Source organism: Canis lupus, chromosome 10 (genome assembly GCF_003254725.2).
Source record: "Canis lupus dingo isolate Sandy chromosome 10, ASM325472v2, whole genome shotgun sequence".
NCBI classification, from domain to species: Eukaryota; Metazoa; Chordata; class Mammalia; order Carnivora; family Canidae; genus Canis; species Canis lupus.
The window spans coordinates 70119992-70137547 of NC_064252.1; the positions used below are offsets into that span (position 1 = coordinate 70119992).

Below are 17556 nucleotides of genomic sequence, written 5' to 3' on the forward strand. Positions count from 1 at the left end.
ATCCAGTTGCTTCACACAATGGCCGGGAGGTCCAGCAGAGCAGGAGGGGCTCAGTGTGAGAACACAGCCCCGAAGCTGCCGCTCAGCCCCCGCAGCTAAGGGGGGGCCCGGACGCTGGTGCAGAGAAACGCCCAGGCCCCACTCCCGGGCTTGTCCACAATGGAAGGACAGGGACCTGAGCTCTGCCCGATGTCCATGCTCACCATCTGACATGCCTGTTTCTTTTCTTTTTTGTTTTTTTTTTTTTTTTTACGATTTTATTTATTTATTCATGAGAGACAGAGACACAGGCAGAGGGAGAAGCAGGCTCCATGTAGGGAGCCCGACGTGGGACTCGATCCCGGGTCTCCAGGATCACACCCCGGGCCGGAGGCAGTGCTAAACCGCCGAGCCCCCCAGGCTGCCCCATACACCTGTTTCTAAGGAGGTCATTTGGCATCTGGAATCCTGGGGATATGGGGTTCTGGAAAATGGAATTTCAGCCACCCCCCCCGCCCCCACCTGTGCGATGCCGAGAGGCACCCGAAGGAAGGGAAGCAGGCGGGAAGCGCAGGTGGAGGGGGTGGGAGCAGAGGATGCCATCCAAGCTGGCTCTTGCTCCATCTTTGGCTCCAGCACATTCACCTCATCAGCCTTTCCTGCTTCCTACCCGGGGGCCCAGCTAAGAGGAACATTCCCCACGTCTGCCCGGGGCCTGGACAGCCCTTCGTCACACTCCCTGGCTTGTGGCTCACAGTCCCTGTCATCTCTGTTTGCTCAGAACATGAGAGAGCTGCTAAAAACCAGCTTAATAAGGGAAGGCAAAGAGGGACATCTGAAAAAGGGGTCAAAACCTATAAAGCGGGGATCCCTGGGTGGCGCAGCGGTTTGGCGCCTGCCTTTGGCCCAAGGCGCGATCCTGGAGACCCGGGATCGAATCCCGCATCGGGCTCCCGGTGCATGGAGCCTGCTTCTCCCTCTGCCTGTGTCTCTGCCTCTCTCTCTCTCTCTCTCTCTCTGTATGTGACTATCATAAATAAATAAACATTTAAAAAACAAACAAACAAACAAACAAACAAAAAAAACCTATAAAGCGGATCCCTGGGTGGCGCAGCGGTTTGGCGCCTGCCTTTGGCCCAGGGCGCGATCCTGGAGACCCGGGATCGAGTCCCACATTGGGCTCCCGGTGCATGGAGCCTGCTTCTCCCTCTGCCTGTGTCTCTGCCTCTCTCTCTCTCTCTCTCTCTCTCTCTGTGACTATCATAAAAAAAAAAAAACAAACAAACCTGTAAAGCGACACATCTACATGGCCCACAAGTCCTATCTAAATCAATTTGGCAATTTCCTCTTATTAACTCATATTCATATAAATTCATATTATTACATACTATGTATTATCTTAATTTTTTAAATAATAAATTTATTTTTATTGGTGTTCAATTTGCCAACATACAGAATAAACTATGTATTATCTTATTTCACCATATTCCTGGGAGCTGGACCTTACCCCCCGGTACAGAGGAGAAAACCAGCGCCGGGGACGTTGAGAGACTAGGCAAGGCTGCACGGACGGTCGGGTTCTCCTCGAGATCTGAACGCCCTCTATCCCAGGGTCACCTCCAGCTGGCCAGTCCGCGGACACACGGGCCCTGTCTGCTTGCCACGCCCTGGACTTCCCTTCCCTTGAGGCTCCTGCTCCACTCCCACTGGGCACGAGCTGGGGTTACTGTCTTGGCCACATCACCAGCAGAGTTCACCATGGGTCAGATGTGCTTCTCCACCAAGAACAGAGAAGGGGAACAGACTCACAGGCTTTGTCCCCAAGAAGCTGGTGAAAGCTCATTTTATGGATTGACTTTCTTAATCTGCACACGAGCCTCAAGAGAGGGGCCCTGTACTTTTTTCACAGAAGAGGAAATCGAGAGACAAAAATCAAGCAACCAGCTTTCCCACCAAGGCAGGGGCAGAGCTAGGACTGGACCCAGGCAGTCTGGCCATGGAGCCTGGGTCTCTAAGCACCAATCTCTCCTGCCTCCCATGATGCCCACCCCACTGTGAGTGATGGCTGCAAGAGCAGTCATGACGTACGAACCAGATGCAATGTCCACAAACTTGGCGATTACACAGACAGGTCATGGGTGATCCAGGCAGAGGGTGTCGTGAGCAAAAGTGCAGAAGCTGCGATCAGAACTGGTTGGGGAGACACTGAGGTCCAGGGCCGGGTTCTGGTGATGCTGTAGCAGGGATGTCATGAAAGGTTCATTGGGGCCCCCTTGAAGAGGGCCTGGAATCCCAGTCCCGGGACCGGCTGCTGCGAGAAATGCTTGTCAGGTCTAAGAAGGATAAGATTGCAACAGAAGCAGGGCTTTGAGGAGATTCGAGGGGAAGTAGGCTCCAGGCTGCGTTGGGGAGGGGAGGGGCACTGAGACACAGCTGTGTGGTGGCCCCCCTGCTGCACGGGGCCTGTCCCGCAGGGCAAAGCCTTCTTGGGGCCCAGCCAGCAGACCCTCTGCTCTCCTAAGCCACCCCTCCTGAGAGCATCCTAGGCCCCCTCACTCTCCCGTAACTCTCACTGGGGCCTGGGGCTATACTGGTACTGGGGTCCCTGGTCTTGGTTGGCTTTGAGCTGTAGGAATTGGTAGCGGCAGATGGAGGTAGAGCCACTTATAACTGGTCCTTAAATGTGAGAGCAACACAAAGGGAGAGGCTCTTTCCGGTAGGCGAGGCGTAGGCAGGTCAGGAGGCCCAGGCGCAAATCTGGGCTGTAAGACCTGCAGAGTTTCGGGGGCATCAGCTGGCGGAGGACGCTCAGAGTCGCTGACTACAGCACAGGTAGTGATCCCCAAAAGGCTGTGGCATCTGCTTCCACAATGTGCCTTCTCCTGACTGAGAAATCGTTCCCTGGGCCTAGAAAACCGAGTCTGGAAGGTCATCGCATGACAGCCAGAGGGTCTGTGCCTTCTCCGTGTGCCGGAGTTGGGCTTTCCCCCAACCGCCCCGCGCAGACTCCGCCTCCACCGGGCCGGGTCCTTGCACGCCAAGCGCTGGAAAGCAGGAAAGCACGGCGCTGGGAGGAAAGGCTGTGGGCATCCGGGCGCCAACCGCACGCCCCACGTGGCGCCAACTGTCACGGCCTAGGTCTCTCACCAGTGCGATCCCCGGTCACCCGCGGTGGCGGCTCTACAGCGTCCCCACAGCAGAGGCGGGGTGGGGCAGGGACTCCAGGACGACGAGCTGACCGCTTCCCCCAGGACAGCGGAGCACTTCAGTCTGTCTCCCCAGATGGCTCCGCTCAGTCTGCAGAGAACTCCATCGCCCTGCCTTTCTGGCTCTCTCTTGCGGAACCTGCAGCTTTCAGTACCTTCTCTGCAGAGAGAACGGGCCAGCCCGGACGTGAGAATTGACCCCGGAGTGTGAGGATGTTTACCGGTCCCTGTTCCATTAGCTCCAGGCCACAGACCAGGTTGGTTAGACGGATAGCAAGCAGCTGGCCGCTACTCCGGAGTGGAGCCACTGCCAGGCTTCAGGCCCCAGGGGACCCTTCCTGGGGCTGTGAGCAGGGACTGGGTGTCCCAACCACCTGTCCTCCCTACTGGAGTGCTGGCTTGGAGCGGGGAGGGGCTTTTATCTGTTGTTCACTTTGGGAGGGTTTATTTTTTAAGATCTTATTATTTTTATTAGAGAGAGAGAGAGTGGGGTTGGTCAGAGGGCAGAGGAGAGAATCTCAAGCAGACTCGCTGCCGAGCACAGAGCCCAGCGTGGAGCTCAGTCTCACGATGCTGAGATTACGACCTGAGCTGAAAGCAAGAGACGGACGCCCCACCTCCTGAGCCACCCAGGCGCCCCTGTTTCCTTCACTTTCAAATCTTGAAAACCTGGAAAAGTGCCTGGGCCATGGGAGAGGCATAGGAAATGATCCTGGATTGCATGGATATTGGTAAAAAGTAAAAATCTTCAAGGAGGCTTCATGGTTATGAAGCTTTAGACGTTAAAGTAACACGGAAATACATAAGTTAAAAGCTATTAGAAATACGACATGAGAGCAGCCCGGGTGGTTCAGTGGTTTAGCACCACCTTCCACCTAGGGCGTGAGCCTGGAGACCCGGGATCGAGTCCCACGTCGGGCTCCCTGCAGGGAGCCTGCTTCTGTCTCTGCCTCTCTCTCTCTCTCTGTGCCTCTCGTGAATGAATAAATAAAATCTTAAAAAAAAAAAAAAAGGAAAACCCTAAGACAAAGAATAGAAATACATAAAAAGAAAACAATAAGCCTATCCGTAAATACCTACATTGCCACAGCTAAAAAATACCAAGGAGATTCAGGAAATCAGATCCAGTAACATATGTAAGTCTAAGAAAAAAACAAAACTGTAAATGTACTAGAATACAGCGAAATGTTATCTCAGTCCTGAGGTAGGGGAGGAGTTTCTAAGACTGAAGAAAAGCTAAGAAGCCATAAAATAAAATGCCAAAGAAGAGCCAAAAGGGAAACAAACGAGTTAAAGTCCTGTTCAGCCACAGGTACCACAGCAGGTAGGACCGGTGGCCACTTCTGGTCCCGGTGGAGCAACGGGACTAGTCCTTTTGCCGTCAGCAATGGGAACACTGGACAAAATTCATGAAACCTTTGATGAAACAATTGCTTTCAGACATCGAACAACTGAAATCCGAGTTCCCGAGTGGGGAAGCAGACAGCTTGAGCCTCCAGCTGCCTGGGATTCTTCGTGGAGGCCCTTTCCATATCCCAGTGCAGGAGGAGCCGCCACGCGGGCTGAGCTCCCCAGGATCCGGAGCTGCCAGGGTTTGGGGAGGAGCACGGAGGGGAGGGAGTCATGCAGGCCGGGGGCCCCAGAAGCCTGCCCTGGGCTCCTGGGCTGTGAGTCTGTGGGGCTCCGGGGATTCTCATCCTACACTCCAGTCCCTGGAAGGGGGAGGGGCCCCAAGAAGACGCCAAAGCCAGAGAGAGAGAGCACCCGAGGTTTGCAGCCGGGAAATGAGGGGGGCTACCACAGGACGAAGCTGCGCGGAGTGGCTCCAGGGCCTTATCGGGTACCCGGGATGCCCTCACCCCTGCAGCCAGGGAGCCTCCGCGGCTCTTCCCTGGGCAGCCAGACCCAGAAACCCGGTTCACGCTCAGGAGGGACATCGAGGGAGGAGAAGCGCGCCTGAGGGGAGAGGGTGCGGCGGCCCTCGCCAGACGAGCCGGAGCCCTCGTGCACTACTCAGTGTTTATTGGGGAGCCGCCGTCTCAGGCCCACGCTGGCAGCTGAGGGGGACGCGGGGGCACAGCAAGCCCTTGGCCTGGAGGAGCCCTGGGGCCCCCCAGGTCACGCGACGTTAGCGGGTGTGCAGGGCTAAATGAAAGGGCGAGCAGGGGACACAGAGGGCCGAACGGGGAGCCCCGGGGAGCGGGCTGGGCGCAGCGGTCTCCACAGGGCATGGGGGGGGGTGGCGCCCAGGGCTGGCAGTGGCCGCGGCTCTCCCTCCTGGCCCGTCTCAGGCCACGCGTTGGCCGGTGGGCTTCTTGCACACCCAGTGATAGGGGGTGTCGCAGAGCATGTCGTTCCACTTGTGCTGCATGTGGACGCAGTCCTCCGTCCGGCCGTCCTCGTGCTGCCAGTTGTCTGGCTGATGGCTGCCCCAAAACCTGGAAGTAAGAGGGCTTGGCTCGGCCAGACGAAGAAAGGGCCCCTTTCCCCGACCATAGCATAAGGAGCCGGGGTGATACGGGTCCCTCGTCTCGTGGAAGCCCTGGGTGGGGATGCAGCCGGGCCAAGGGAGCCCAAGGGTGGCCCCGCCGAGGTGGTCTGTGGTTACCGGGGGTCAAGGGATGGGAGGGTGTCTGAAGCTGAGTCACCCCCCACCCCGAGGCAGGGCCTTCGAAGGGCTTAGGAGGGAAAGAGCAGGGGGCCGGGGGCTCAGGGCAGCGAAGCGTCCGCCTTCGGCTCGGGTCATGATCTCAGGGTCCCGGGATCGAGTCCCACATCGGGCTCCTGCTCAGCGGAGGGTCTGCTTCGCCCTCCGCCTCCGCCCCCTCCCCACTCGTGCTCACTCTCTGTATCTCTCTCAAGTGAATAAATAAAATCTTAAAAAAAAAAAAAAAAAGGACAGGCAAACAACAAAACAGCAATGAAAACACAGGAAGACCCGCTGATAGGCTGCCTGCCGGCCCCAGGCCCATCCCGCCCTGAGGCCCCTCCGTGGAGGCGTCCACGCGAGGACCACGATCACGCCGCCGCACATGCACGGCCGCCCGCACAGACCCACGGTGTGCCCCCAGCACAGCGCAGCGGCGTGTAGACGGCCGGGCCCGAGTCCTGGGTCGCTGCCAGACTCACGCCGGGCTCCGGCCAGCGCTGAACGGTGTCCCGTCTGCCCAGCGCCAGACGCCCTCGTGGCCCCCGTCCGTGAGGCCGATCCAGTGGTGGGACGTGCTCGTGAACCGCGTCAGAAAGGCCTGTGATAAAGGGCGAGGCCGTGAGACGCGGGCCAGGAGCCGATCCCCAGCCCCGTGGAGGGGAGCTCGCTGTCCCCTCCCTGGCGCGGCGTGAGGCCCGCCACCCTGCAGGCCCTGGGGTCCGTCCCCTCAGCCAGGCCCAGCCTCCCCATGGGGCCCTGAGGACGGCTTCACTGGACAGCACTGACCCGGCCGTGGCCCAGAAGCATTTTATTTGAAAAAACATCGCATGTCCTTTGACAGACGTACGAGGAGGGTCTCCGGAGAACCACAGCGGGGGCAGCTCCAGAGATGGACCAAACAGCTTAGGGCCTAGAGAACTCTGGCAGGGCCGTCGGCAGAGGGCCCCGGGGCCCACAGCTACGCTGCCTTTGCTGGTCCTCAAACTCTGTGTCCGGCTGTCCCAAGGGGCTGGGTCCCCTGCTCCTGAGCCTTCCACAGCCACTGCCTTAGCGGATGTCACATCAGGACTGACACCCGAGCAGAAGCTAAAGGGAGAGGGGGGAAGGGAGGGAAGGATGCTCCCAACACACCAAGGACAGTCCCCAGTGCCCTCCCTCCCTGTGGGCACCTGCGGGCCTCTGGGTGCCTCCCTCATTCTCGAGGACAGCAAGGTCGGCTGTCAGTCCTTGTACCTCCAGAGCAAGATGCCCCTGGGACCTGAGTCACCGGGAGTCCCCTGAGTGAAGTGAGGAACGCAGGCCTTGCCCCACCCACCAGGAGGGGAGGAAAGCCAAGCCCCAAAGCCCCCCCCCCCCCGCCTGCCGCACCCCGAAGCTGCATGCTGACCTGCTCCTCCTCTGACGTCACTGAGGCCAGGTGGGCTCCCTGCGACACACAGAAGCGCTCTGCCTCGTGCCAGGACTTCTTGACGTGAGAGAAGTAGTACAAGCTGGCGCCATGGGCCTCCCAGCCTTGCAGGATCAGGTGAAGAAGCTGATCTGGAGCGGACGTGACGCCAGTCGGTCGGTCGGTCGGGGAAGCCAGGAGCTCCGCCACCTCTCCCCGGACAGGTGCCGGCACAGTGCTTAGGCCCAGGGCCCCAGAGGTGCCGCGGGGAGGCTGCACCTCCAGCCCCAGCCCAGTACCTCCGTCCCCAGCCAGACACTGGGCTGCACCCCGGGGTGCCCCGATGGCCTCGCTGCCATCACTGCGCAGCCCCCTGCACCTCACACCCCCTCCTTGCCCCTCCCTAAGAGGCAGTACCCCCCCCTGCTGCACCCTCACCCCTGCACCTCCCCTCCTCTCCCTTATCTAAGAGGCGGCACCGCCCTCCCGCTGCACCCCCACTCCCTTCACTCACCTCCATCCCCCGCAGCTGCCCACACCAGCACCGACTCCGGCCTGCTCTATCTGACCCCCCAATTTCAAGCTCTGAAAGCTCATCCCGTGAGCACAAGCCTCTATCACTCTCAGCTCGTCCATCCCTCCCCACTACAATACCCTGTTTAAAACATTTTTTATTTAAACTCACTTAATTGACATATAATGTATTACTCATTTCAGAGGTGGACTCATGCAGGAAGTGTAGACGGGCACCTGGTGGCTCAGTTGGTTGAGCCTCCAACTCCTGGTTTCAGCTCTGATCTCAGGAGCATGAGATCGAGCCCCACCTCAGGCCCTGTGCTCAGTCTCTCCCTGTCCCTCTGCCCCACCCCTGCTCCCTCTCTCTCTCTCAAATAAAGAAGTCTTCTTAAAAATGTAGAAATGTTCATGGATATACAAGTGGTTATTTTCTCATCATTTTCTTTTTCAATCTCTGCACATTGTCTATTGTTAATATGGAGTTTTTACGATGTAAATAACAATGATATGTGTATTTTAATCCCTCCCTCTGCCATGCCATGCCCCACCTCAGCCTCATCACGCTCCTCTCATTCACACCCTGCTGAGGGTGCTCTGCCCCCAGGGCCCACCCTACTCCCCACAGGAACTTCATTCCCAATGACTTATTAATTGCCCAGAGTTAGTGGGCGCATATGGGTTATTTTACGTGAGCTCATTCACCAGCACTAGCCACCTCCTTCTCAAAATTCTCTCCTTCCGTAGCCTCCCCAACTGCACACCCCCTGGTTCTCCTTCTGCCTCTAAGACTGCCTACCTGGATAGTGTCCTCAAAAAACACCGCTTTCCCTTCTTGCCACCTGAAGGTTGACTTCCTGTTTCTGCCCTCAGCTTTCTTCCCATAAAGCAATATGTCTCCTGCACAACCCCCCACTCCCACTGCCACAACCAGAACCAACGAACCCAGGGCTCCCCCAGCTGTGTCTGTAGCCAGCGCCCATCCCCTTCACCCCAAACAGCCTCCAGATGATGGCCACTTGAATATCCCCAAAGCACCTCAGGCTCCGCATGTCCAAATCTCACTGTTCTCCCTTCTTTTCTCCCCTCTCAGTATGGAGACCCATCTGGTCAGCCTTCTTGAAGCCCTCCAATAGACCCTCATCTCCTAAAGGATAAAACCCAAACTCAGAGGCCTTCCACATCCATCTGGTGTCTCTCCAAGTCTACCTAGCTTTCTAGCATAGTGATTTTCAAAATACAATCATGAACCCATTCATGGGAAGTATCAAGGTGTGGTGTTTTTTATTAAAGAATAGATTATAAAATATCAGAGTGGTAAAAACTTTGGCTTTTGAAATGTGTGTGTGCGTGTGTGTGAGACACGTAATCATATCGGGTCACAATATAAATGAGTTGTGGGTTTCTATTCAAAACAGTTTGAAAGCCACCATTCTGGCCCCTGCCTGCTATCCTCTCAGCCTGCACCTCATCATCACCTGCCCTCTTGGCCACAGTCCAGTCACACTGAACAGCTGGAAGTTTCCTGAACCTCATGGTTTCATATTTCATGCCTGTGTACCTGCCACCCTCTTACCCTACTTGTTTGGCAAACACCTACTAGTCCTTCAGGACTCAGTTCTTCTCCACAAAGCATCTTTTGATCCTGCCTCCCCCAAAACCTTTCTCCCCCACTCCAAAGATCCCTTTTCTCTATCAGAGGACGTCAACCTCGGAAGGTCCTTTCTCTCCCTTCTTTTTGCTTCCCGAACCCCCGCCCCGCCCCGAGTTCTTAGACCTGCCCCTTATAGAACATGTCTTACGCCTCCCTGCATGCCTCCCACACATCATTTGTTTCTCGAGTGCTGTTTTGTCACTCTGGCCAAATGACAAGCCATTTGAGAGCAGGGATGACTGCCTTATGCCACTTCCACCACTGCCTAGGCACGCTGAGCCTATTCGGGCGACTTCAGCCCTTCTCCAGAACCCACCCTCCTTCCCGGGGGGGATGCATGAAGTAAGTGAAAGGCTGAAGGGACAGAAGACTGTGCCCACCCAGAGGCCACCTCCCTGGCCATGCTCTCCCATCCCACTTACTTTGGGTCCTCTGTAGCTGCTCCTGGGAACCAAAGGCCTCACGGATTGTCTCCAGGCCATTCTGCTTCTCCTGGATTTTCTTAATTAGCGTTTTGGTGTTCTCTAAATCCCACTTTAACTGCTGGTTCTCGGCATTGGCCTTCTGCAGATTGCTCTCTAACATCTGGGTCTTGGAAACTAACGATGCAGCAGCTTCCACTCTTTGTTTTAGGGTCTGTATCTCACTGCTGGCATTTTTCAGATAACTGCTTAACACCTGAATCTTGGGATCTAAGGCATTGGCATTTTCAAGCTCTGTTTTTAATAATTGGATCTGAGCATCTGTCCGCTCCAGATGGTTGCTTGTTACCTGGGTCTGGGCAGTGACTGTTTCCAAATCTCTTTTTAACAAGAGAATCTCATCCCCAGTCCTTTTGAAATGACCTCTTAATAACTGAATCTCCGAGCTGGTGTTGTCTAAACTGCCTCTTAGAAAAGTCTGGGTCTGGGAGTTTAAAGCATTGGCATTTTGCACGCTTCCCTTGACCCTCTGGATCTCAGCATTGGCTCCTTCCAAACTGCTTCTTAAAACCCGGTTTTCAGCCCTTAAATCATCAACACTAGCCAGTTGGCCTCTCAAAACATGAATCTGAGCATTAGCATCCTTTAAACTACTGTTTGCCCACTGGGCCTGGGCATTTGCCATTTTCAGCCCTGCCTTCAATATTGCAATTTCAGTGTTGGCATTTCCTAAGCCTCCACTCAGCATGTGGAGACCAATGCTGGCATTTTCTAAACTGTTTTTTAAGAAACTATGGGTCTGGGAATTTAAAGCATTTGCATTTTCCAGATCTCCTTTTAGCTTCTGGATCTCCGCACTGGCCCCCTCCATTGAACTCCTCAACATCTGGGTCTGGAAACTCAAGGTATTGGCATCCTGTAGAATGCCTTTTACCATCTGGATGTCAGCGCTGGCATCTTCCAGATGCCCACTGAGCACCTGGATCTGAGAACTGACATTGTCCACTCTGCAAGTCAACATCCAGATCTCCGTGCTCCAGGTGTTGGAATTCTCCACATGGCTTTTAAACATCTGGATAGTCTCTTGCAACTCTGCCAGCCCGTCAGAGCGGTGGGGATCTGGAGGGAGGAAACGGAGAAGGCAGCCACAGAGGCCTATTACACAGGTAAGCATTCGTTATATGGGCCAACTAAAGTGTTGTTACATTTTCTAAGGGAAACGTCTAAGGCACAGCCCCAAGTGCTCAAGCAGCCTCCTGCTCACTGCGGCCACCCAGACCCTGGAAATGGCCACCGGAGATTTTGAGCCAAAAAATAAAATAAATAAAGGTTTACTTAACTGTCATGAACTGAGGGATGGAAGGATTGAAATACCTGCCTCCTGTAAACTAGCTCCCACTAGAGTCATGCTGGTCAGGCTTGTTATTTTGCCATAGTAATTGAACTTGAAGGTAATTTATTACATCATTGAAAGCGACTGGAGTAGAACTCCACTGACATTTCACCATTAAATAGGCCATTGTGAAAAAAAAATCAGGTGTGAATAAAGCCCACGTTTAGTGCTCCCCTATAGTCGTACACCAAGCACGAGGCCTCTTGATTCACCACCGTCACTTCCTGAGGACCGTGTAGACCACAAACGGAGTTTTCTGATCACAAAGTCCAGAAAGTAAACCAAATAGGTCCCTACAGAGGAAGCACTGAGCTCAGTCCGCACCTGGGGCTGTGGTGGAGGCCCTCCAGGTGACCCCAGACCCTGGAGCGAAAGGGCCTTCTAAAGGGCTGGCACATCCCGTGTCACATAGAGCAAGGGGCCTGACACAGTCGCTTGAGGATGGAGACCTGAGTGAAAGCCCTGGTCACTAGGGTCATTCAGGGAACTGGTAGCTCCTTTCACCTGCCTGACTGTCCCCCTGAGACCCACCGCAGCTGCCGTGGGTCCGCCTAGCACCCTTTGCTCACCTCACAAGCTGAGACCTTAACATGGACATTTATGGTCTAAGGGTCTTGATTCCAGCCTTCCCTCAGGGATGGGGAGAAGAACCTAAGTAGGCAGGGACCCTTTCTGGAAGATTCCTGCCCCATTCCTCATGCCCTACCTAAGTAAATGTATGAGGTCTCAGCCCCTATGCTGAGGTAAGGCCAGGTGGGGCCAGGTGGCCCTTGAAGATAAATCCAAATACTCTGTCTTGTAGAGATTGACAAATACATCAGTGGAACAGAATAAAGAATCCAGAAATAGACTCACAGATAAATGGACAACTGATTTTCAACAAAGACACAAAAGTAATTCATGATAATCTTTTCAACAAATGGCGCTGCAACAACTGTTATATCCACAGGTAAAATAAAAATTAACTTTAGGCTTCACACCATCATATAAAGCTTAACTCAAAATTTAATTATAGACCGAAATGTAAAAACCAAGAAGTGTAAAACTTCCCGGAGGAAACGTAGGTAAAGTCTTTGTGACCTTGGGATAGGTTTCCAGTGTGGAACTAATAGTACAATCCATAAAAGAAAAAAAAAAAGATAAATTAGACTTTATTTAGATTTAAATCTTGTTCAGAGAAGGAAAAGACAAACCATTAACTGAGAGAAAATATTTGCAGATTACATGCTGATAAAGGGCCAAAAAGTGTACATAGCACGGGATCCCTTTTATATAAAACTCCAGAAAAAGCCTACTAATCTCTGTTACTGCAGGTAGATAGGTGGTGGGCTGGGGATGAAGAGAGGAGGGGAGAGGGAAGGAGGACAAAGGGCACGAGTAAAATTTACAGGGCGGGTGACGAATATGCTCCTATTTACCTTGACTGCGTGAGGCTTTCACGTATACGCAGGAGTCAAAGCTCATCAGAGTGTATTAAATACTGTACTTTATTAGGTACCGGGGACACCTCAATAAGGCTGTTTTTTATTTTTTATTTATTTATTTTTTTAATAAGGCTGTTTTTTAAAAAAAGGTTGTATCTTCTTGTGAGAAAACTGGAACCCGTGCAGGGGCAAAGGAGGCGCCAGGGAGAGGCTCCCGCCGCCCGCCCGGCCCTACCGCCCTTGCACTCACCGTGCGGCTCCGCGGGTAGCTGCTCGGCCGCGGCCTTGTCTCCCGGAGTCGGAGTCGAGGCTTGAAACTGCTGAAAGGGCACGGGCGGGGATCCTGGCTTCTGCAGGACTGAGACACCCATCGCTGGGTCAGCATCCCCGCACGAGGGCTGCGGAAGAGGCCGCCCCAGCCCGGGTCAGGGCTGCAGACGGGGCGATGGCCCCTTCAGACTTCACTCCCGGCTCTCTGCTCTTGGGAGACTCCCCTTGGACGGGGCCTTGGCGGAATCCCAGGTAAGATCTGGGTCAGGCCTGGGGCCCCAGGGAGCCTGTATGCAGAGGGTATGCGACTAGCGCGCGGGGGGGCCCTTTGCAGGAAGACAGAGAGAGTCAGTGGGGTTCAGGTCACCTAGGAGCTTACCCACAACAACGAGAGCCACCAGCGAGGAGACAAGAGTCACAGCCATAACTGCCACGGTGGTCTGAGCGAGCCTTAGCTTCCTGGGGGCCACGGGAGCCCCCGCCGCCGAGTCCAGCCCTGCGAGAGAAGCCAGCGTCCGCCCCAGAGCGGGTGCACGGGGCCAGCCCTCGGGCTCAGTGCCCTGGCCTGTCTGGTGCGGATGAGAACTCCGGCCACGCTTACCGCGGAGATGGGGAGTAAAGCACGTGGCGTGGTGGCAGCACAAGGGCAGTGGAGGTCACAGAACCCAGAGGAGGGTGCGGAGGGTGAAGAGGGTGCGGGGACAGGGTGGCAAGGAGGGCAAGGGCAGGGAGTTTGCAATGAAGACGGAAGGGGGGACGCGGGAGGGACAGAGCAGGGGCCTGACCTCTGAGCCCCGGGCCTGGGCTTGCCCACGAACCGTGACCAGAGCAGGACTCCCGGCCCTTTGGCTGAGGGGGGTCCCAGGAGCCCCCAGGTTTGCAGTCGTCTGTGCAGAAGTGGGGCTTGCCTGCAGGTGCCACCTGAACGGGGGGCCACCTCGTGGGATGGAGCCCTTACCCTACGGGGTCCGTGCTGATCCCCAGGGAAAGGGTCTGGGGAGGCCTCACGCAGAGACTGGGGGTGCACCAGGCTCTCCGCCCCCACCGGATTCACCTTCAGCCCCTGCCTATGATTCTGGATGCTGGGCCGGGGAGGGGCCGAGCCCTGCCTGCCGGGGGCTGGCGGAGATGCAGAGGGCTGGGGGCCAAGCACGCCGCCCCGATGAGGATGCGCTGACTCCCCGGTTCTCTCACCTGGGGGGCGCAGGGACACCCTCTGGCTGCCTGTGCAGAAGTGCACCCTGTCACCACCCATCTCTCCCTTGGCCTCCGGCGCTGCTCCCCACCACGCACCCCCCATGGGCAGGCTGTGCGGTGCGCCCGGGGCAGGGAAGTGAGGCTGTGGCACCCCGGACTTATACGCCCCGGACTTAGGGCCTCCCCCGCGCTGACTCTGCAGAAGGGTCCTGTCCTTCCGGGTCCCCAGGCGCCAGTCAGCCCCGGTCCTGGCCCCACTCCCTCGTCATCAGCTCAGCACAGCCCCGAAGCCAGCCTCAGCCCCGGGGCACAAACACTTCAGCAGCCACTCGGGAGGCGGTGGGGTCCTCCTCAGCACTGCAGAAAGACGTCTGTGTGACCCGTGCCCGACTCTTAACCACAGCCCCAGACGCTCTCAAGTTAACAGGAGGTCAGGTCGGGGGGAGCCAGGTCAGCGTAGCAGGAATCTGCAGACCAAAGGAAGGGCTTGCTAGGACCTAGCATCATCACCTGTAACAGTGAGCATAGTGTTTTCCTGGGTTCTTTGAGTCATTCTAGTGAATTTTCAAAGCCGAGGGGGGCTCATGGGAGCCCCCAGATTTGCGGTTGGCTGTGCAGAAGTGTGGGATGCCTGGAGACCCCACCCGCAGGTGCCATCTGCAGTGGGGGCGATCTCGTGGGCTTGGGCTCCTAACCTAGGGGGTCTGTGCTAACTCCAAAAGTCATTGTGAGATTTGACTTGACGCGTAGACCACACAGTTGATGTCAGAGAAGTGACTGACATCAGAAACCAGCAAACAGGCCCCAACTTGATACAGTTTAGCCCCCCTAGCTGCTTGGATCCACGCTCCCTTCCGTTGATCCACTTTGGGACTAACTAAAAAGAAACTGAGGGGTAAGCCACCGAGCTACTTTGCAGTGAGTAACTTCCCTGCTTCGGGGCGGTGGGGGGGAGGTCCGTGCTGCTTGTGGGCTTGGGCTTAGAAGACAGGGAAGTGAGGTGTCCTGGTGGAGCCATGTGAGCCCAGAGTCCCCAGCCCCCAAGGGGGTAAACAGATGAACGGAATCAATACTTCCCCGGTGGGGGGGGGGTGTGCCTGGGGGCTCAGCAGTGGAGCATCTGCCTTGGCTCAGGTCATGACCCTGGAGCCCCGCATCAGGTGGATGCCACCGTCAACTCAGCCAGCAACCATCTGAGTGCACAGCTGACTGTGCAGGAAGGGGGTGGTTGCCTACACCCGGGCCATGACGCCACGGCAGTGGTGTGTGTGCGTGTGTGTGTGCGTGTGTGTGAGCGTACGGTGAGCACCCATTGGCCTGCTACCTCCTGTCCGTTGAAATCTGACCCGAGACGAAAGGACGCAGGAGGAACGTGAAGGCACCCATTTCTGGAGCAGTCAGCAGCCCTGCCGGACGCCCCAGGAAGTCCAGCGAGCCCCTTCACCTCTGGGAAGAGGCCCTGGGGTAGCAGAAGGAAAGCAGGAGCCTGCCTTGGTTTCCATTTCCCCACACTGGGGAAGGGCCGAGGCCAGGCCCACCCAGGAACTGCCTCCTCCCGGGGCCTCAGAACTGAGGGAGCCTGTAAAGCAGAACTGGAAGGGCTGCCTGGGCCGGGCGAGGACACGGTCCCACAGAGGTGGTGGCCTCATGCGTGACCAGTGGGGCTCCCGATCCTGCCCTACTTCTCTGTCCTCGTCCTCTTCCCAGTCACAGGCTCTCTGCTCTTCTTTGTGCTGCAAGAACACCGTCTGCCGGCAGCAAACACCCGAGGTGGCCACAGCCTTGCCGAGAGGCTCCGTTCTCCGGACATGTTAGACGTGACTACCAGAGCCACCCGTCCGCTGGCACCTCTTGCACACTGGCTTCTCCTGACCTACGGAAGGGCTCAGGGCCACACCCCTAGAGGCTCAGACCCCTGGTGCAGAAGCTTCTCAGTCACCCATGTCAACCCTAATGGCACGGGGTGGCCAGCTGTCCTCCAGGACGTAGCTAGATCCCGCAGTTTGGGTGGAAGGGGGAGGCCTGCAGCCTGCACGCTGGGCCTCAGCAGCTGAGAGCTCGGTCTCGGGTCAGCTCCCCGGCATCCCTCTCCGGGCCTTCGTCTTGAGAACCACCCTGCCCTCCTGCTCAGTCTGTCCAGTAGAAGGGAGGCCAAGCCATACCCAACCCCCAGCCCCAGGAAGGAGCTCACGGCTGGATCAGCATAATCCAGCCCCCCGATGCCCATTCTTGCTTCAGGCCGGGGCACTTGAGCCAATGCTGGACTTCTGTGGGAACCGTCGGAAAAGGGACTTTGCTCCTCCAAAGCTGCAAAGCTGTGAGGTTGTAGGCCTGGAACTGCTGAGGTGGCTCTGGGGAGGGTGGTCCCGGCCCTCCCGCTGGGCTCGATGGGCACGAGGGGCCGGAGACAGGCACCTTTGGGGCATGACGTGAGCGGCCAGCTGCACAAAGGGTCCCAACTCTGCGTCCCACAGCAGGTCCAACAACAGTGACAGTCCCTCCCGTCGCAGCCCCAGAGCCCTGTCTCACCCGCTTTCACCCGGTTCGTCTCCTAACTGTTCCCCTGCCCCCAGTCTTGCCCCCATCAAGTCTTGTCACCACACGATGGGCGTAATGATCTTTAAAAACATCAGGGCAGCCCGGGGTCCTCCAGTGGTTAGTGCTGCCTTCAGCCCAGGGCATGACCCCGGGGTCCTGGGATCGAGTCCCACGTCGGGCTCCCTGCATGGAGCCTGCTTCTCCCTCTGCCTGTGTCTCTGCCTCTCTCTCTGGGTCTCTCATGAATAAATAAATACAATTTAAATAAATAAATAAATAAATAAATAAATAAATAAATAAATAAAATTAAAACATCAGGTATCCACATACACTTACCTAGCTCCCCCAGCCAAGAGGAAGCAACAACACCCCAGCTGCAGTGGCCACACATAGTGCTCAGACCTTGGTTTCTAATATCATTATAAAAAAACTGGTCACAGGTCCGGGAAGGATGCACAAAAAATAAAGAAGAAAAAGAAAGAGAAAGAAAGAAAGAAAGAAAAAAAGAAAGAAAGAAAGAAAGAAAGAAAGAAAGAAAGAAAGAAAGAAAAAGAAGAAAGAAAGAAAGAAAGAAAGAAAGAAAGAAAGAAAGAAAGAAAGAAAGAAAGAAGAAAGAAAGAAAGAAAGAATGATGAAACCGGGGCTTTTTGGAGAAACAGCTGATTCTAGGACCAGGGCAAGAAATACAGAAAATGAACCTGGAGCATCATGTTGTACCTGGAAGTAAAGAGACGCTTTTTATTTTATTTTTATTTTTTTTAAGATTTATTTATTTATGATAGACGTAGAGAGAGAGAGAAAGAGAGAGAGGCAGAGACACAGGCAGAGGGAGAAGCAGGTTCCATGCAGGGAGCCCGACGTTGGACTCGATCCCAGGACTCCAGGATCAGGCCCTGAGCCAAAGGCAGCGCTAAACCTCTGAG

At 55.7% G+C, this 17556-nt stretch overlaps 1 protein-coding gene across 1 annotated transcript; it reads right to left on the reverse strand.

The window, feature by feature from the left end:
- Nucleotides 1-5190: 5190 nt before the first annotated feature.
- CLEC4F (C-type lectin domain family 4 member F) lies at nt 5191-14222 on the reverse strand. Its single transcript, XM_025470958.3, has 7 exons — nt 14093-14222; nt 13278-13394; nt 12879-12986; nt 9812-10930; nt 7223-7374; nt 6315-6433; nt 5191-5623 (listed from the first exon to the last, which is right to left on the reverse strand). The coding sequence occupies exons 1-7, from the start codon at nt 14196-14198 to the stop codon at nt 5473-5475; spliced, it is 1872 nt and encodes a 623-aa protein (XP_025326743.1). The 5' UTR covers nt 14199-14222; the 3' UTR covers nt 5191-5472.
- Nucleotides 14223-17556: the final 3334 nt, after the last annotated feature.

Coding starts and splice junctions, on each gene's coding strand:
- CLEC4F (XM_025470958.3), bottom strand. CDS start 14,198: ATGGGGGGTGCGTGGTGGGGAGCAGCGCCGGAGGCCAAGGGAGAGATG. Junction 10,931..12,878: donor GCTACCCGCGGAGCCGCACG/GTGAGTGCAAGG, acceptor TCCTCCCTCCAG/ATCCCCACCGCTCTGACGGG. Junction 7,375..9,811: donor GCAGCTACAGAGGACCCAAA/GTAAGTGGGATG, acceptor CGTCCGCTCCAG/ATCAGCTTCTTCACCTGATC.